At 43.3% G+C, this 19,641-nt stretch overlaps 3 protein-coding genes across 6 annotated transcripts in view; 1 reads left to right on the top strand and 2 right to left on the bottom strand.

The window, feature by feature from the left end:
- NUP188 (nucleoporin 188) overlaps positions 1-3,691 on the bottom strand; it is a 29,124-nt gene extending 25,433 nt beyond the window's left edge. Inside the window, exons 1-4 of the mRNA XM_075112638.1 lie at positions 3,634-3,691; positions 1,674-1,728; positions 997-1,070; positions 321-405 (exon numbers count right to left, since the gene is read on the bottom strand). Of these exons, the coding sequence (XP_074968739.1) occupies positions 321-405; positions 997-1,070; positions 1,674-1,728; positions 3,634-3,659 (240 nt within the window). The 5' untranslated portion in view covers positions 3,660-3,691. The remainder of the gene's footprint in view (positions 1-320; positions 406-996; positions 1,071-1,673; positions 1,729-3,633) is intronic.
- A 56-nt stretch (positions 3,692-3,747) lies between these two features.
- Positions 3,748-9,308, top strand: DOLK (dolichol kinase). 3 transcript variants are annotated; one of them, XM_075112640.1, is made up of 3 exons: positions 3,756-3,815; positions 4,422-4,643; positions 6,832-9,308. In XM_075112640.1, exon 3 carries the CDS (start codon positions 6,937-6,939, stop codon positions 8,506-8,508), a length of 1,572 nt encoding a protein of 523 aa, XP_074968741.1. In that variant the 5' UTR covers positions 3,756-3,815; positions 4,422-4,643; positions 6,832-6,936; the 3' UTR covers positions 8,509-9,308. The 3 variants fall into 3 exon arrangements, with proteins under 3 accessions (XP_074968743.1, XP_074968741.1, XP_074968742.1); XM_075112641.1 differs by having other exon boundaries at positions 3,770-3,815; positions 4,574-4,643; XM_075112642.1 differs by lacking the exon at positions 4,422-4,643 and having other exon boundaries at positions 3,748-3,815.
- On the bottom strand, positions 9,162-18,404 carry PHYHD1 (phytanoyl-CoA dioxygenase domain containing 1). Of its 2 annotated transcripts, XM_075112643.1 has the most exons (11): positions 18,054-18,172; positions 17,085-17,243; positions 16,457-16,532; positions 16,280-16,327; positions 14,587-14,642; positions 14,337-14,399; positions 14,214-14,235; positions 13,733-13,861; positions 12,013-12,129; positions 11,719-11,845; positions 9,162-11,529 (listed from the first exon to the last, which is right to left on the bottom strand). In XM_075112643.1, exons 1-11 carry the CDS (start codon positions 18,084-18,086, stop codon positions 11,484-11,486), a joined length of 876 nt encoding a protein of 291 aa, XP_074968744.1. In that variant the 5' UTR covers positions 18,087-18,172; the 3' UTR covers positions 9,162-11,483. The 2 variants fall into 2 exon arrangements, with proteins under 2 accessions (XP_074968744.1, XP_074968745.1); XM_075112644.1 differs by lacking the exon at positions 12,013-12,129 and having other exon boundaries at positions 18,054-18,404.
- Positions 18,405-19,641: the final 1,237 nt, after the last annotated feature.

The raw sequence follows: 19,641 nt of genomic DNA, 5'->3' as shown, positions 1-19,641 counted from the left end.
ACATCAGTTTTTGGCTGAGCAGTTCAGATGTCTTGAAAGAACCCAAGTGGGTGACTGCTTCTGAAAAGCAGGGCCCTTTGCAGCAGGAGGGGGCATTAACCAGGAAAACTGAGGCATCTCAAGATCACTAATGACTTTTTAAAATTTTCACCTACAGCCCCAACATGTAATTCTAACATCCTTTAGAGTAGTTTTGAACTGCAAGGAATTTAAGTTTGCCTCTATCCGACATCAAGGAGCTTACTTAAGTAATAAAATCCCAATAACAAAGCATTCCAATTGCAGGGATAAAAAATAATCAGAATAGCCCCTTCACTCACCAAAAACTTGCTGACCCTCAGACCCAACTCTTTCATTGGAGCAGCTACATCTTTATCAGCTTTTATTTTTTCTGCAGAAGTCGTACTAAAGAAAAAAGAAATTTTAGTCATGAAAAATGCAGCAATCCCAAGGAATGAACTCCGGAGGCTTAATTTCAAAGTTCTCAGTTTTGTCAGTTTAAACTGAATATTTGCTTTTTCCTCAGTGGCCTTTCAGTATTTCATACAACAATATTATGTAATCTTCCCACCAGACAAAACTTAACATTGTTCACAATTATTACTATAATAAATGTAGGCTATATTCATTCCACCCTCTCCAGTGGGGAATCTGGATATCCTTCTGGGACGACTGAGTGTCAAGAGGAGTTACTTGTCCACAGGCTGCACGCTTGCACACGATCGCTGCAGCTCAGCAGAAGCAAGGTCCAAAACTACCTAACATTAGTAATGACAGCAAAAACAGCTGTTACTTCTTTCTGGTCTGTATTTCAAGCCCAAAAACATTATGTGGATTAAGTACTTTCTCTTGCTACTCCTCTCCTGAAATCTCAAGTCATGCAAGGGAGTAAAAATCTATTTTTATGTAATCAGAGAGGAATAGTCAACATGCTCCTCTACTTATTAGGAGATCCCATTTTAGAGGTTGATTTCTGAAATCGAGCAATCACTATACCTTGGCGGTTTATAGTATGAAAGTCCCTCTAATAATCTTTGCCAGTGCTTGTTCAACTCTGCCGCAATCTGTGCCTAAAAAAAAGAACCAAATACTACTGAACAGATTCCTCAGCATACACTTCTGAGTATCAGATTCGTTAAATTTAAGTGAAGCAAAGAAATTCCACCACCACAAAGAGACAGGAACAACACAAGACAAGTGTTTATGATTCAGACTGATTCGAGGTGCATACTGTATGAGAAAGCTCACTGCCTTGCCTAATCAAGGGAAGGGAGGGGAAATAGGAGGCAATGGACTGGGTTCAGAAACATTTGGATTTCCAACCTCTGGGCAAATTCTTGAAAGCACAGGCTCCATTCCAGAAAATAAGGAAGCAAGCTGTACCACTCATGAATACCCCAGGCCAGCCAGTCTAGAAAGTAGTACTTGTATCCGCTCCAGAAAGGGAACCACCTTTTCACATACACGTTTCCAGGTAGTTCATGAAGCAGCTATAAACAAGGAGTGGAAGAATGAACAAGTAATGGAGACAGAGGAACAAAAATTGCACTGAGGAAGAGGAAAAAACAGCAAAACATATTTTTACTAGTATCCAAAGAGATGAACAAATGATATATTTGGCCACAGAGTCCATTCAGTGACAGGCAAACATGCTTATCGATTCGCATACTTACTGGTTCCCTTAAAGCTGATCTGCCCAGAAGAATTGTCCACAATTCTCTGCCGCTCCTGTATACAAAGGGAAAAAGTGGGGAGTATTTTACCGATGAACGCTATTTCAGGCTTCCATTTAGCTTACACCTTTTTCAAAGCTGCCATTAACTCAGAGCACACTGCAATGCAATGTATGAAAACTGATTTAGGGGACATTGGTTTTTAGCTAACCAGTTTCAGATGTCCCGGAAGAACGCAGGAAAGACCCAAAGAGAGTGACAACTGATGTAGCAAGACTTGCAAACTCACATCAAAGCAGCATCACATTTCTATCAGTTTATTAGCTCAATTTGATTTTGCTAGTTGGACATTTGAGGTTAGTAAAAAGAAACCTAATGGAAGTATAGACCAGTATTTTATTCAGTTACATTCAACACTCTCCTCCAGACAAATTCTTCCCTAACAGTTTCATCCTCCACTCTAAGTGTAATATAAAACTGGGTGAAGTGAAAAGTTGCAACAGCTTTACATAAGGTAGAATGATTTGCCGCAGGTCTTCAGAACATTTACCCTTGGCTTCTTGTTTCTTTCTGAGGACTCTGTAGAAAAGCCAATCAGCCCTATAAGGTGTAACGGTTAAATCCTGGCCCTGGCATACACACCCAGAAAAACGAGTCTCCCTACAACAGCTCTGAAAAAGGATGTTTGTCAGAAAGAGTACCCCAGGAACTTAGACAAATGCTGATTTGTTAGCAATGTAATACAAATCAGGAGTTAAACAACAGAGCTCCCCATGCAAAGGCTGTCTACAAAAGCAAGAACACTCATTAACTTATTTTTAGAACAGCAGCATCAAAATAACACACTATGGCAGTGAAAGTCATCTGCAACTTCTGACACATGGTGCCACTTAAATGGTAAGACCTATTATTTCCAGTACACCTATCAACATAATTTCTACCTGCTAATTCCTTGATAGCTAGCTGCACCTCCCTGTGTATACGCTAACAAACCTCCCCACGACTAGGTCAGCAACCAGCTGTGCGTACACCTCTCCAGCCCACACAGAGCACCAAAAGGCCACAGAATTTTACCAAGAAAAGAAGCTCTTTGTAGAACCAAGCACCAGCCTGGCAAAGCCAATCTTTCTACTTTTCATTCCCTCCTAACCTCTTCTGTGAATAAAAGACACTGGTTTGTTGCCAGTTCATTAATTAGGCTCTGAGACAGCTAAGGAAGGGAAGCTCTCTTTACGCAATCACATTTAACAGCAGTGTTCTTGTCCCCATTAGGGCTTATAGACATTCATTTAATAAAAATTAGACATCTAGGAGCACTCCAGAGCAGAAAAACGTTACAATAAACGTCAATAAAAGCGCTCAGCACCCATCCAAAGTGATCACTGAACTTAGCATTCATTGAATCGCTTCCTTTATACATCTTCCACATCTGTTTTGATTTTTATATTTGCAAAAAGTTTCCGAAGGGTGAAAATCAATCCTCGAACGTCCTGCTCTTCACGAGAACAGCTCTGGGGTTGGGGGGGGTCTGACAGACACCTCCGGGACGCTGGCGTAAACCGAGACACCAGCTTCACAAAAGCAAAACCTTGTAAAGAGTTCTATTTAACATTTTACCTTTTACCATACGGCAAAATAAAAGAAACACAAAATCGCCAAAAAGTCACGAAATTCAGCCGCCTGGGGGGGGGGTACCCCCGAGGGGCCCCTCAGCGAGGAACGGGGCGGGGCCTCCGTGCGCGCGCGGGGGGCGGGCCCAGGCCGGCGCGGGCCCCGCTGCCGTTAACTCTCCCCGTCCCGTGCCCCCCCCGCCGGCGCTGCCCCCCCCGCCCCGCAGGGCCCCACTCTGCCCTCCCACCCCCCCCGCCCCGCGGCGGGGGCCCCGCACGCAGCGAAGAACGGAGCGGCCCCCAGTCCCCCTCCCCGCCCCACCGGAGCCGCCGCCGCCGCGACTCCGCACCTCGCGCACAGCCCGCCCGCCGCCATCTTCGCTCCCCTCTCACGTGACCCGCAGCGCGGAGTCGCGTGTCCTCCCCAGCGCCGGTGTCACGTGGTGAGGGCCGTCGCTCCGCCCCCGGCCCCCTCCCCGGCCGTTTGGGTCATGTGACAGGCGGCAGCGCCAAGATGGCGGCGTCCTGGGAGGTGGGTTCCCGCTCGGCTGCTAGGCTGCGGGCGGGCGGCTGGGGAAGGGCTGCAGCGCGTTGGCGGGACCCGAGGTTCACCCGGGCAGCGGCTCCGAGACCTCCCAGGGGATGTTGCGGCCGCCACCCGCCCTGCAGCCCGTGCCGAGCCGCAGCTTCCCGGTAGCGAAGACTGGGTCGCGGGGTGCCGCAGCTGAGTGGGAGAGGAGGTGGAGGGCGGCGCGGAAGGAGAGGGCGAGCGGAGTCCGCAGTGCTGCGGGGGACGCAGGGAGGAGAGGAAGGAGGCAGGTGCTGCAGCGAGGCGAGGGCTACCGGGCATTTGGGAGCACCTCAGTGGGAAGCTTCCCTAGCCAGGGCGCAGATCACGAAACGGGCACAAAACCCCTAGTCCGGCTTGGAACTGGAATCGATGGGTCCCTCGATGTGTGAGAGGGCAGCAGTACTGAGGGGCTTCCCGTTACCCGAAAGGTGTGGAGGAAGGAATTGCAGCAGGCACAAGAAAATTAAATAATTCAGCAGTGAAATGCATCGTGTTGTAAATTCAAAGCCACTGCGTTAGAGTAGGAGACCTGCATTTCATTTGGTGAGGTTCTTCCTTGTCTTACAGCCAAGCTGGCAGGCTGCCTGCTGGGGGAAGTTGTCATGTGTCATTATTGATGCAAGAGCTGGGTTGCAACCTTAACGTTGCCAGACTGAGTGGGAGGTCTTTTTCAGTCTTTGGCTAGCATGTGGTATTTACCCTGCCTTTTCTGAAATAAGCCTTAAGCCTCCCCCTCCCCGGGCTCAGAAACAACAAGGAGTGGGACCCCAAACCTGTTATGGGTCATAGGTAGGTATTGCCCATGCCAGTTATGTTTTATTGACTATACAATTAATTCTTCTCCTGTTCTGTTTAAAAATGGATTGTGATGGCAAAAAGGTTACACTTGGCATGATCTAGCTGTATCGCAACAGTAAATGTAATGAAGCTGTTTGGCAATCAAGTATTTCAGGCCATAGGAATAAGGATGCCAAAAAGCAATCTATTAATAATTAAGAGTTTTCAGTACAAAGTCATAAATAACTAAACACTCCAGGCCCACAGTGTAAGGGAGTTTGATGGTACAAACTTTAATAGTTACCTAGTAGTACCACTAAGACTTCTATCAGCTCTATAATCTGGTGACACCATTCAACAGCGGATGAAACCTAAACCAGAACTTCAGATAAATTTCTAGCCTTCCGTGAGGGAGCTAATGTAGATATTAATAATGAGACTGGAAGCTTAAGGGTTGGCCAGAAAGGATGAAGCAATCCAAAGTTTCAGCTGGGGATGTTGTATCCAGCAGGATACGATCCAGCCATTCTTTTGCCATCTGAAGGTATCTATTTCCATATTTCTAAGAGCCCCTAAGAGATGCCAGTATAATGGCCTTGGCTTATAAATGGCTAAGACAAAATATCAATTACGAATAAAGAAAAATAAAGGTTGCCAGAAAGCAATAAACGCTGGTGAGAATTGCATACTGCTTGAATGCCCACAATGCCTCGAAGAAGATAAGATATGATTTAACTTAGAGTCATTATGTGCATTGCTGATTATCTCAACTATTTATCATATAGTTCAAAAGTTTAAAGGAAAGATTAGTTTGCAGTGCAGCTGTCCTTGGCTGTAAGCCTTGATTCAGAGAAGGTGAAGTGCTGTAAACGCAGTGTTAATAAGACAAGGGAGCGAGAGGATACAGGAAACAATGACAGCTTTAAATCATGATCACGAATGTTTTGCATGGTTTACTTTTGAAGAATGAGGAAAACCGTGCACACCAGAGGTTAGTTAAACAAATCACAAAGTAACAATGCATTTTTGGGATGAGACTCGCTAATATTTATCTAATGTCATTAACGACTGACTAACATTAAAATATCTCGCTTATTGATACAGATCTAGAGTCTGTGTAAAATAGAAGCATGGGATTCTTGCTTAGAAATGGGAATCAATATCTGACAGGAGGAAGAGGCTGTGCCATGGGTTAAAAAGAAATCAAGCCAATACCTTTCTTTAAACATAAGAAAGAATAAATCAGACTCATTTACTCAGTATGAAGCTGTATAATGGTTAAATCATGTCGCTGCGACACATCTGGCATTAAACAGAATATTGCCAATATGTCAAGATGGACTAGAAGCGTATTGTAGAATAGGTATCACTGTAACAAATATGACCCAGCAGTGCTGTAGAAGCAAAACAAATTAAGCTGCTTAATACTAAGAATGCGATGAACATCCTGTCGTGGCTGCAGGCAAAATTATTTCTGTTCATTTGATTTTTCTGTGCTTAGATTTCCAACTTAGCTTATCTTGACAGCTCTGGTAATAGATCAAAATTAGATAAAGTATGCCATTTGACAATTTTTTTTAGTGATTGTGATGTTTTCTTTTCTAATTCTATTGTAAATACTACCTAGCATTATTAAATATCTGCTGCAGTAGTGGAAGTGTTCAATCATAACACCGGGAACAGGAGGAGAGAGGGGTACATAGAGGGTTTTGCACAGCAGTGGGAAAAGAAAGATTTAACAAAAGGAGAAACATTCTGTAAAAATACAGTGAAAACTGCATACAAAATAAGGTTCTAAAACTATCTTTAAACTATTAAATTAACTATAATTTAAATTCATACCATCACAGTGAATCCTTCTGGGGATATTTATGGCTTGTTTGCTTCATATTTAAATTCAAAGACACTGCAACAGAAATATTGAAAACTGTATCTGAATGCCCCAGTATTCAGTGGATCATTTCTGTCACCGCAGGTTGACTTCCCTGATTCTCAGAGAGGTATAACAGTTTTGGCTGATCCATTACCTCACTGGTTTTTGGTTGTTTTTTTTTTTTAATTCACCTGTCTGTTGACATAAAAATTGGCACATAATCATCAGTTTAAATTGAGCTTAAAAACAAAACAGCTGTGCGGAAACTTTAGCTTTCCTAGTAGTTGCTTTAATTTTTTGCCTTTTTTTTTTTTTCTTTTTTAACAGGAATTGCAGTAGCATGAAAGGAAATTCTTCCTAATGGACGACTATTGGGCACATCAGGACACCTGATAAATATTTTGAAATCTTGAGCCACATTGGACTGGAATCATGTTAAACAAGCCAGTGCTGGTGGAATCCCTGATCGTGTTCGTCATCGTTCTCTTTGTGCACGCAGTAGTGTGGGACCGGTATTCCTGGTGCGCTGTCGCTCTCGCCGTCCAGGCTTTTTATGTCCAATTCAAATGGGACCGTCTGCTCCAGCTGGGTGGGGCTGTATTCCACTTCCGTACAGCAGCGAACAGTGGCCTCCTGCCAGCTAGCATGGTCACCCCCTTGTTGGGGATAGTGATGAAGGAGAGGTGCAAGTCTGCTGGCATTGTGTACTTCGAACGTTTTGGCATAGTTGTAGCTTCCACAGGCATGCTGGTTGCTCTCTTTCTGTCTGTAATAGCGGTTGGCATCACAAAACCTGTGCCAACCAACACTTGCATACTTACTGGTGTTGCTGGCAGTATAATTATCTATACCATGAAGCACTCTCTGACTGTTTCAGAAGTGATAGAAGTCCTAGAAGTGCTGCTCATTTTTGTCTACCTCAGTATGATCTTGCTGTACTTGTTGCCTCGATGTTTTACTCCTGGAGAAGCATTGCTAGTTCTCGGAGGTCTAAGTTTTGTTCTCAATCAGCTCATTAAACGCTCACTGAATGTAATCGAGGGCAGAGGTGATCCCATAGACTTTTTCCTTCTGGTAGCAGTTGTTGGAGTTGTTATTCTTGGGCTTTTTTTCACTGTGCTCTTCATTTTCATGGATTCGGGTACGTGGATCTCCTCCATGTTTTTCCACATGATGACAGCAGTGCTAGGCTTAGGGGTCATCATGCCTTGGCTGTACCGACTGATCCAGAGGAACCCTTTGTTCTGGCTATTCCAGTTTCTGTTTCAGACACAGACAAGAGTTTACCTTCTTGTATATTGGACCTTTTTGGCTGCTTCAGCATGTGGTGTAGTTTTCTACCAGAATGCTAAGAGATCATCTGAATCTAAAAAACACCAGGCCTCGACTATAACCAGGAAATATTTCCATTTCATTGTTGTAGCTACTTATGTTCCTGGGCTTATCTATGACCGCCAGCTTCTCTACGTTGCTGCAGTACTGTGTCTGGCAGTGTTTATCTTCTTAGAGTATATTCGGTACTTCAGGATCAAACCATTTGGCCAAACCCTTAGGCATTTGCTGTCTCTCTTCTTGGATGAGAGAGACAGTGGACCTCTAATCTTGACTCATATTTATCTCCTCCTTGGCATGTCCCTCCCAGTATGGTTGTTCCCCAGATCTTGTGCTCCTAAAGGTACCTTGTCTGGGGCGGGAGCACTGGTCCCCTACTCTGGGGTACTGGCAGTAGGGGTAGGAGACACTATTGCCTCCGTTTTTGGTAGTACAATGGGGGAAATTAAATGGCCAGGAACAAAGAAGACCTTTGAAGGGACAATGACAGCTATTTTTGCTCAGATCATTGCTGTGGCTCTTATTCTGATCTTTGACAGCAGCGTGAATCTGAACTCCAGCTATGCCTGGATTCTGGCATCTGTGAGTTTAGTTTCTCTTTTGGAAGCCTATACTACCCAGATTGATAACCTGCTGTTGCCTCTCTACCTCCAGATCATGTTTATGGCTTAGAAGCACTTCAAGGAGCAGAGGTTTCTCCCTTTCTAGAGAAAAGTAGTACAATATGCACTGTATTGAGAGCTCAACACTGATCTAAACACTGGTTTTGGTACAGCAGATAAAATTGTTTAAAAAATAGAAATGAAAAAGACCTCTTTAAAATAAAAGTTTTGGTTTGGTCTTGGTTCTTTTCCCGTTTAAAACAGCATGAGTTGATTTATGTTCCCACAAGAACACAACCGTGACTTGAAAATTGGATTATTAAACACAAATGCTACTTTTACGTCTCTCTTGGGTGCTCAGAGGCACAGAAGATAGAGGAAGAAGAGGTAAGTCAGCGAGAGGAAAAAACATAAGCAAACCTCTCAGATTTTGCTAGCTCTGTATTGCATCAGAGCTAAAACTTGTCTTACTGTACTGAGCCCTGCCGTCTTGTATCCGAACTAATTTCTGTATAAGCACCATTTAAAGCCTGTTTTATGATGAGGGTGGCCACTGTCTACACAAAGTGAATACGACTCCCAATGTATGCAGTCACCGTCAACAAGAGCCATACTAATGCACTGCAGTGTGTGAACATGACTTCAAATTCAGTAGCTATAATAGTGAAGTTTATCTGGGGCAGGTGTGGGAGGTTTGAGAAGATTTATGCAACAAGAAAACTGTTTTGTCTTCAAGATTTTAATCTCTAAATTCATTTGGGATAATATTCAATATGCTTGTTTCCCCCAAAGTCACAGAAAAGATTAATTACATGTTAATCATGAAAGCAGAAAAATCTGTTAAAAGTCAATAAACTTCTCTTGCAGCTTTCTAGTTTTCACATTTTTTCAGCTAGGTATTTAATAAATAATTTATAAAAATGCTTCTATCAACAAATAAATGGACAGAATTCAGTTAAAATAACCATTTCATGGCAAAAAAAAACCCTCATAATTTTTATGTGTTAAACATTTCTGTGCTGACAAGCTCTTCTCACCAGTTTACCAAGTGTCCGTTAGAACAGACACATTAGCACACATCCTCCCTGCCTCTCCCCTTGCCCTGAGAAGTGTCCAAGCAGAAGATTTGTATTCCAACATCCTCGTTTGCAGGGCAAAGTTAACTTCTGACACTCCTTTTATTCACTTTTGGGAACAGTTTTGTGGGAGTGCAAGATACCTTATACAATACTGCCCTGAGACTGTGTCGTAGGAGAATAAGACTGGGGGTGAAGTGACACTAGTGCTCTGGGCCAGCACACCAAGACAGCAAAATTGGCCCCAGTATCTAGTATTAGTGTTTGTCCTTGCGACAAGCCAGGACTCAAAGAGCTGAGAGGCAGCATTGCCCAAGTTACCCCCCTGCCTGGGCAGGGCTCCTGAGATTTGACGCTGCTTTTCCTGAGGAAGCCAGAATTGTCCCAAGTTGGTTTTGGTTAATAACGCAATAAGTTACCAGATACTCTTTGTGGGAAACCAAACTCTCATTGTGCTAGGCTGGGCTTCCTCCACATTTAACAGGAAATCCTGCAAATTCAATCCAGCCTCTTCCTTTTATTTATGCACTTGCACTAGATGTTTTTGTACATTGCAGGTGCATAAAATCAGGGGACAAACTATCACTCCTCAGCAGAAAGGTGCTAGTCTAAATTAACGCTTCTAATGGAAAGATACAGAAAAAGCTTTAGTTGCTTCCACCACAAGCCGCAACCTTCACCACTAAGGTAATAATATTTTATTAGCTGGTGCTATTGCACCAGCGTTAAAGGCACTCACTTTCCCTCCGCGCTGCTCACAGCTTTCAAACAAACTGCAGAAAAGGTAGGGGAGGGCTATACCTGCAGGGGTGGTAGCTGTACCTGCAGAAACTTTAAGCTCAACATTACTGCTGTTGCTATTGCTCAGCTTCCTAATCCTACCACGGCCACCTCAATCATTCCGCTGTGATTAATTCTTTGCGCTACTGAACCTATTCTGCATCGCCCAGCAAAGCCCAAAGGGCTGAAGGGAAACTTCTTACCATAACGAAACCAAATTTGACTATTTCACATCAAACAAATGCCAGAGACAGGCAATATACTTTTGAAAGGGATGAGTCAGTAAGAACTGGGGCTTACTCTGCCAGGACTCTGAGCAGTCTTAAAGTCACTACAGCGTAATTAGTGCATTGATGATACCAGGCTCATATCTCAGGGTTGCCACTGCGCCAGCACCATGGAAGTTACACCTCAACAGCTTCTGCTCTGTTCAGGACACAGGCTGGCGCATGCCTCGGCGCAACTTAAATGTCTTAACACCCCTTAGGTTTCACCTTGCTGTAAGTTGGTTTGCTTTTGTTGGGGTTTTGGAGATATTGTTCTTAGCACTGGCTGCATCTGTTGGGAGAAGGTCACACTGTGTCTTCCTCAAAGAAAAGATGAGGGAGTTGAAAAGGAGAATTTCTATTTTTATTTTAAATGCTAGGAGTTTGATTGGGAGTTTTTGTTTTCATAATTTTAATATGAATCTTTAAGAACTGTAATATTTTTAATCAACACACCCAGAGACTGAACGCTCCGCTACAGTTTTATAATCAACCTTCTAAATATTTCTAGCAAAGTAAACTTCCTGCTTCATTTTGCCCACAACAGGGATCAATACAGCCAAGTGCACTAGACGAGCTCTTGACTTAAACAGGAAAAAAAATACTGAGTATTTGCAATAAGAAATACTTCTTAACTGGTCCTAGTCAAGCTGCAATGGTCTTTAATGGTCTATTCTCAAGACTGAGGGAGTTTCCTTACCAAAAGGACTGGGTGACTATTCTCATACTAGTGGGGCTCATGTTGTAGCAGAAGCTTCTGTCTAATGCAGGAGTATTCGGCTGTGTCAAGGGTCCTCATTCTGAGATGGGGCTAAATTAAGCTTGAGAGCTGATCTCATGAAAGTCGTATTTAAAGAGAACATGAATGAATGATGAGAAGGGAATATTGATGGGATAGTGACTCCAGAAGCTGATCACTAACTTCAAGTGTAGAGCGATGGAAAAGGCAGTTCGGGAGTTGGCTGGAGCCTAGGAAGGAAGGAAGAGGTAAAAACAAAACTTCAGAGGCTGTACCAGTTCTATGGGTATGAAATCAGTGCTAACTGAGGTACTAACAGAAACTGTGTGACATGCATGACCACCAATAAAAGGTTATCCTGGGTGTTGCATTGAAAAGGCTCTAGTTTCCTCAGCTGCTTGTTAGGATGGTGACCTTACCAGTTCTCTTTGCTCCAGCTGGTGTCTTTGGCTTCCATCACATGGAAGGTGAACACGTGGCGAGAAGACTCCGAGCTGTTCAGTTCACTCTTATGGACGACTTCACCGTGGATGAGAATGAGTCCACCTGTTTGAAAAGAACATCTGCACTGCTTTTTTCAAATTGTGAGTGCTGGCTTTAAAATATAGTTGAAAGTGTTAAAATAAAATTTTAGCTGTCTTGTTTTTCTTAAGCTGTAAAGCAGATTTGTTTACAGAATTTTACAAATTCTGTTAAAACAGAATTTGTTTTACCTTTACTTATAGGCAGAGGTACAAACTGGCTGTTATCGTAGGCCGGCTCTGACCCTATAAACTCTACACATGTTGAGGTACCTGGAGCTGCACGGACCATCCTCCGGGTAATTCCCCCTGCAAATCCACAGAATAAGCAAACACAGAAATTAAACAACTAGCTACATTCTGCACAGCAGAGGAAAATATCCATGATTTCTCTTGGCAATGAGAGAAACTTTATTATTATAGTATATTCAATTTTTTCCTTACTAATTTGGGTGGGATTTTTCATTAAGCAAAGATTTAGGATTTTCCAACTGTGGCAGAAACAGATAAAGAACTGCCTTTTGTTTGCCTTTCTGTCTCTTTCTGTGCTTTACAACATAGCCTTTTAGGAACACAAATAGTCATACACTTATGCGAAGCCAGCCTTTGGTCCATTTCTCTTTTCTGTAAGAGCATAAATTGCAATCAGAGTGCAGCCAGCTCCAGAATTTATGAGGGATGAGTGCCTTAAAATCTTGAGCACTATGATTACACTAAGCGAATGCTTAGTTAAGCAACAGTTCAAAGCCAATTAGTGTGCCCTAGAGGTAGTGAAAAACAAAACTGTGCTGTAATCCAGTAGTGGTTACACACGCAGCAACTACCATTGGCCACATCAGCCGTTACATGAATCTGTGCTAATCTGGTTTTAACAGGTTGGAAGGGTTGGAAGGGACCTCAGGTCATCTTGTCTGTGTTCTCTGGGGACACTGACTGTTCTCCGATGGTGTCCTAGTGATCCTTGCATAGACTTGGAGGCTTTCCTTGTTTACTGAAATTCATACCAATATTTGATAGTTGTGTGTGTGGAAGAGGATTTCTGTTCCCCTTACGCAGGGCTGTCAGGACTAACAATTTTATTGGCTGGGGCAAAAAAGGGAATGTTCATGAAGGGGATATAACCTGGAAAAGAAACTGTTTTGGGAGTGGATGGAAAAAAAAAAAAAAGAAAAAAAAGAAAAAGGTGGTTTCTCAGTGTAATCCTACTCTGGATGGCAAAAGGAGGATTATTACTCTTTGCAGTCCAGATCAGAGTTGATTAACAATTTCAAGGCTACAGTCAAAACTGCGGAAGGAGCACCAACATACAGCAATGACCTGTTTCACTGCAGGAAGAAAGGACTCAGCAGTTTAAGACCTTCTTTACACTGAAGTCTTAAATCTCAGAGGCCTGGCAAGGCAGACTCTGAATACTGCAGGGCAAGCTTCTGAAATAACACTGAAGTGAAGAGAAAAAAATTAAGGAGCAGTTTTAACGACCCCCCCTTAACAGGTTCTGGAGTAAATAAAAATTCAGGAGGACTGTCCTTCCTTGCCCCAGTACACTCGATTCTTTGTTTCTAGGCTAGATATCAACTTAAAACTAAACACAGCATCAGTGACGTATACTACGTATTTTTTTATTTAAAAATATTGTCATATTAGACTCCTGTGATGGACTGGTGGCCAAGAGCAAAGTGAAGCAGTTAATAACCTGCTGAGAAATGTGTTTGTAGAATTTAGACTTGACAACAGCACAGAGGGAGATCCTTGTAGTAAATAAAGTCGTCCTTTCGACAAACAAGATCAGTCACGTGTTTCTGCAGGCACTACATGATGCAGAGAACCATAACACAGTCCGTGTTACCCTCCACCGTTAATCAAGACGAGGGAGCGCATTCCACAGTACGCACCAAACTACCATGACTCTTACTGGTGTGTGAGCCAGGAATGAACCACAAGCAGCCGTTCTCCTGCGTGGCATCCTCCAGGGCAATCCAGAACCCCAGGATTCTGCCCAGAGGCTCCGTGTGCAGGAAGGTGGCATCCTGGTGCGGGGTCACTGGAATGAGACACAGTCATTATGGTCTTTTAATACCTGAGGAATTCAGTACCGCTAGGACAGCAGGCTTGTTCTCCCTGACTTCTGACCTGACCTACACTGCCATACACATTAAACCTTACATAAAAATACTATCTTACATTTGCAGCAGGCTGAAAAAGTAGCTCTCTGTACAAGTTGCAGATTATGTAGAAACATTTCTGGAAAACATGGATGCTTTTAAATAATTTTAAGAAGGTTTGGACCACAAAACTCATAGGCTAAAGTCTGATTCTGAGCCTCTTTCCTGGTAATATTCCTTTCCTAAAGGAGTATTATTTGGGGTGTGATATATAGATAATATGAATCTCACCTTCACCACCAATGCCAGGTTGCTGAAAGGAAAGAAAGGTGACGTGTGAAGAAAAGAGTTTCACAGCTTCCCACCTAACAGGGTCTTATTTCCTGAGTGACAAGACAACTTTAATCACTGTACCTTGAAGATATACATGCTTTGTACAACCACTGGTTTCTCAAGGCCTAGTTTTCGTCCCAATTCCTGCAAGAAAACGTTCCAAGGTTTATGTTTGCTGTTTTCTACACACTATAAAGCATTATTATTTGAAGAGATTTAAATTTCCTTTTATGGACAAAATTACTACCCTTAGGAGTCTAGAAAAATTAAGATTAGCTACTTCATAATTTTTTTTTTCCCCAGACCATTCTAGGAAACAGTAACAGCTCACCTGCACCTTGGAGGAGTGGGTGATTTGCTTGAAGACAGGATCATAAGCATGTAAAGCTAAGGGGAAAGAAGAGGCTTAGACTGAAGATTTCATTAACAGAAGGGAACTTGCTTGGCTATCATCTCTGCAGCTCATCATTGACAGCTGCCGAGATGATAGCCAAGAAAGATGGATGGCAGCCAGAAAGTTTCATCCCTCCCAAGAGTGGATATACATGGCTTATCATGCCTAAGGTGATACAGCACTTGTAGATATGTACAGTTTTCTTTAGAAACCAAAAATATAATCACTCACTAGCCACAAAGTGCAGCTATATAAAAAATAGTGAGTATAACAGAGTGAACAAAAATTATTATGTGATTAAGTATTATATCACATAAATGCTAACACGACAACCACTATACATGACCCTGAGGTACATAGGTGAATTCACCCTTTAAAAACTCAGTTCTTAAGACCTACAAAAGAGTAATTACTGCAAAAATGAGCTAGGGCTTATCTTTGGTGCCCTTTGCAGAGGGCCACAGCCTGCAGGTCAAAGCTGTTTGCACACAGATAATTGCTACAGCCCAGCTCTGACAGAGCTGTAAAACAAAGACTTGGAACCTCCATCTCATCGTGGTCAAATCTGCTGGGAGGACACATGACCGGGTCCAGCAGGGGCTGTTCCCGAGCAAGGAATGAGACTGGACTCAACCAAATGGAGTAATCACAAAAAAGTCTAGAGAGGCCATTACTTTACTCTAGAGAGGCCGTTAAGTTATGAGTCAGCAGGCATCTACAGCTCTTTTCACTTCCCCTGGGGAAAAGCTGAAGTGTTACAGAATGGCAGGGGGGTGGGAGAGGGGTGTTTTCCTGAGGCAATCAAAGCACCAAGAAATTTCAGTACTGAATTTCCACATTTAGTGAAGCTTAATCTGAGCAAAGATCATGTGTTCAGAGATGCAGTGAATTCTGCTCTTTTTTCTATGTTTTGTTTGAAAGCAAAAGGGATCAAAATGCCAGTTCAGTAGCTGGGAGAGAGGAAATAGGTCAAACTGAAACCAGTAAGGGTGAAGAAAATGTGCTGGTGACACCAAAGGAGGGAGGACAGCTTCAGTGCTGGCAACCCAGCCCTGTACAGGACATGGTAGACGGAGTTTGATCTGTACTAAACGTGACCTGTCTTAGGTAGTAAATTTACTAGAGCAATCTCTTACATAAAAGAGACAAGGACTGAAGTCCAAACATTCGCGTGTCAGTGACTCTGAGCTACGCGTAGCTGAAAAACCTCCTAGAAAGGTTTTTTGAAAAGGTTCCTTACAGAATATTTTTAAGTCCTTTGACAGCAGAGAGGAAGGGGCAGCACAGGGAGAACTGCAGACAGTGACAGAGCGACATGTGGAAAAGCAGACTGAGGTGTAGAAATCAAGTTGAAGAAGCAGAAACACAGAGTAAAACAGCCTGGGGTTGGAAAGACAGGAGCTGCGTGGCCACAATGGTGAGAGGGGGTGAAGTCTGCGATATTTGATGCAGTGATCCCCAGGAGGCACAGAGAAGCAACACAAGAGGGAAGAAGTCACTTCCCTGCTCAGAAAAGTTTTAACTCAGATGGCCAAGGTTATTCATAGCAAGTAGGTCTGGAGAAATCCTCATGTCTGAAAACCATACCCCTTTTGTCCATCTCTCTCAAAACCCCATCCTTTAAACATACCGTGGCCAATCTTGCTGATGGATTTCTCCTTTGGAATTAGAAAGTTACCTACAAAACAAAACCAGAATTTAATGTTGTTTTCAAAACAGAAGTCATCCGTAGAGCTGGAAACTGGCCAGACCCCTCACTCAGCCTTCTCCTGTCCCCTCCCTGTGGCTAATTCAGGCCAGACCTTACCTCTCTCATCCAAAACGCCTTTCTCAAAGAAGAATCTAATCTTATCTCCACTGGTTAGGAAATAATCCGAGCTACCCTGCCAGGGATGACAACACAGTAAAGACAGTATCCTTGTAAAAACATAAACAAACATTGATCAAAGTGTTAATATTCACCTGCATCTTTTTCCCATCAAGGCGCAGCACAAACAAAACAGAGACAATAGAAATCACTCATACAAAGGCTTTCCACGATAATAAATCTCTTGGCATTGATTAGGACTTTACAAGAACCCCTCACATAGAGGTTACCCTTGCTTTTTCTTTTGCTGGCTGCCTGGAAAATAACCTATGTGCTTGTTCTGCAAACAGAGAGAAAGTTATCTGTAAGAGCTGCTTATGGCTACCTGGGGCAATAGTTGTGGGGGCTGAAAGCACAGCAGAGCCACACGTGCCCTTTCCTCCTTCACCCTCTAATAAGATCACCACCAAACATTTGTAGAAAGCTGGAGATCAAATGCCTCTCTTAGTGTTATATTCAGTTAAAAGAAACAGCCACGTTCCCCCAGAGTGAATCCTGAGCAGCTATTTGCCTTTTCCCCTTTCTTCTTGCAGTGCTCCAACGGGAACAGCCCTGCCCTTCTCAGTACCTGCGCCTGGAGCTGCTCCTCTTCCTTGGTGGAGAACTCGGTGCGGCAGTGCGGTGGCACTTCCATCTCTGCTATGATTTTCTGAATCTGTTTCCTCATGCTGTCACACTCCTCTGTGGTGAAAAAATGCTCTAGGGCAAGGAAGCCATCCTTGTGGAACTGGAAGAGAGGGGGTGACTGCTCTCCTCCACAGTCCTCAGAAGCAGCAGCACAAAGCAAGAGAAAACAGTTCTGGCCCTTCACTGTGCCTCAGCTCAGTGTGAAAAGCATCCCAAAGGCAGCTCTGCAGCTGGACAACCTGCTCCTAATTTTTAGTATCAGGAGGGTTTTCTATTGCAAAGAAGATAGTTCATAACAAGGCTTAGGTTCCATAAAGTTAAGAACAACATATCTCAACCCCTCAGTCCACAAAGCAGAGAAGATATTGCTAGAGCCTTTGTGGCTTAGGGATATCTTATCTAAGCGTGTGACCAGCAACTATTAAATTACAAAGACTTCTAACCTGATCAGAGCAGTCACACCTGGATTCCAAATAAGAATGAGATTCCTTTGCAAGCTGCAAAACATTGTTTTCTCTAAGGGAAAAATCCCTGAGTGATTTCTTATGGTTGACTACGCAATCCCTTACAAAATGAACTCTGATAGCACTACTGTTTCTTTATATAGAATACCCTGGAGATTATCCTTTGGCAGGCAGATTTCAACTTCACGGACAACAGCTGAGCAGTGGAGGCAGAAGGGCATGAGAGGAATTCCTCCAAGAGCTCTGTGGGTCAAGCTGCCCTCTGCCACAACAGGGTCCTCACACACCCAAAATGAATGCAGTACAAGAAGCTGAGAACATAAACCATTGTAAAGCAGATCTTTGCTAGGCCTGGTCGTGGGTTAACTAGTAGTGACCATGCCTTACAAGTAGTGTCACCTGCCTGCACTACAGACATGCTCCCTTCCCGGTGTGCAGTCCCTTACCTTTTGGATCTGGTGTTGGGTTACAAACGCCATTAGAGGCAGAAGGTCCCAGGATCCCACCAGCAACACCTCAATGCCACCCAGGCTCTGCAGGGCTGGCTCCCCGCCTCTTCACGTGATCCTTTTCTCGGCACGTGATAACAGCAAGCACTGGGCAGCCAGACTGTTGCACAGCCAGCAGAGCTGCCTCTCAAGGCATTTTGTCCCCATCTCTGGCCATTTGCTCCTGGCGGGGACATTCAGCGCTGCAGAGTTTTGCCTTGGCTCTTGGTGCTACTTAAAGTGCACAAAAGTGTTCTGCTCAGGTGTGATCACAAACTTGATTCATTTCTTACCTCCAAGGAGGAATCACTGTTTTCATTAATAACACAGATTTTAAAAGAGAGCAGTTAAGCTGGTAAACACAGTGGTAAAACAAGATGAAGAAGGTAAAATAAGATTCAAGTGGGATGAAAAGATCTAAAAGTTTTGAAACAAATTTAAAGTGTCAGTTCAGGCTCCTACAGAGCCCTTTTTCCTCTGTCAGCAAGTCCTTGTGGTGTTTCAGCACCCGAAAGGGACTCCAGTAACCCAGGAGATGACAAACAGCAGACTAAAGGGTGTTAAAGCTAAAGAGCTTTCAGTAAGGTTTTGGTAAAATTCATAGAGAACATATGTTATTTTCATTCACAGCTGCTCTGTGGGGATGTACACCTTCACTTGCTCCATTCACCCTCCTGCAGCTCCAGATGTCCATGTAAATAGGTGAGCCCAAAGCCACAGTTCAAACCACAGACAGAAAATACAGAAACTAGATCTCAAAGGCTGAAAGGAGTGAAGAATGGATGCCAGATGGCGCTCCCTGCCAGCACGTTCTTCCCATTGCAGAGGAATCCCTGGGGAAGATTTTTCCCTCCAGAGGGAGACAAAAAAAGAAAAGTGTTTGGCTCTTGAAGTAAGCACCAGAAACATCCTTCCAGCAGCACTCCACAGAGAACTAACATCACAGGGGCAGTCTGATGCATCATTCACCTAGCCAAAAAAAAAACAAACTAAAAAAAAAAAAACCAAACCAAAAAACCCCCACCAAAATGAAGTAGTACAAGACGCTCATGGGAAGGTGTTTACTTGCAAATACATTTGCTGGCAACTGAATATCCATCTTAGAGATGTTGTTTGGAAAAAAAAAATCCTCTCTTCTGTAAGGGAATCAGCTCTGGATAAAAATCCCTCCCCATCTTGTTCAAGGTTGATTTTATTTTTTAACAAAAAGGGAAATCAGATTTTTCTCTTTTTGAGCATTTACAGCTTATTTTCAAGCTTTCTGCACACAAGAGGATATGAATTTGGTAGTTTGAAAGCTAAATTTTGCCAGAGACTTTAATCACTGGGCTACAAACATGGAGGGGAAAACCACCGCTAATGCTGCAAAACTCAAAAAAATAATCAAGTACCTCCTTCTTCCTGTTAAAGGACTGTCACCAACTGATGGAGCTGAAGTGTTAAGGAAGATGTGTAGCTAGTGAAAAATTATCCTGCTGTAGCTATCGCCTGTAAGTTGATCTCGTGAGGACCCACCTCACCAGGGAGGCAGCAATCCTGGAGAAAC

The sequence above is a fragment of the Phalacrocorax aristotelis genome, chromosome 17 (genome assembly GCF_949628215.1).
Source record: "Phalacrocorax aristotelis chromosome 17, bGulAri2.1, whole genome shotgun sequence".
Classification (NCBI taxonomy): Eukaryota; Metazoa; Chordata; class Aves; order Suliformes; family Phalacrocoracidae; genus Phalacrocorax; species Phalacrocorax aristotelis.
The sequence above is the reverse complement of the archived record's forward strand: the minus strand, read 5'-3'. Positions and strand labels throughout refer to the sequence as shown.

Coding starts and splice junctions, on each gene's coding strand:
- DOLK (XM_075112642.1), top strand. CDS start 6,937: ATGTTAAACAAGCCAGTGCTGGTGGAATCCCTGATCGTGTTCGTCATC.
- PHYHD1 (XM_075112643.1), bottom strand. CDS start 18,086: ATGGCGTTTGTAACCCAACACCAGATCCAAAAG. Junction 14,400..14,586: donor CCCACTCCTCCAAGGTGCAG/GTGAGCTGTTAC, acceptor GTTTTCTTGCAG/GAATTGGGACGAAAACTAGG. Junction 12,130..13,732: donor CATTCCTGGCTCACACACCA/GTAAGAGTCATG, acceptor GTGGATTTGCAG/GGGGAATTACCCGGAGGATG.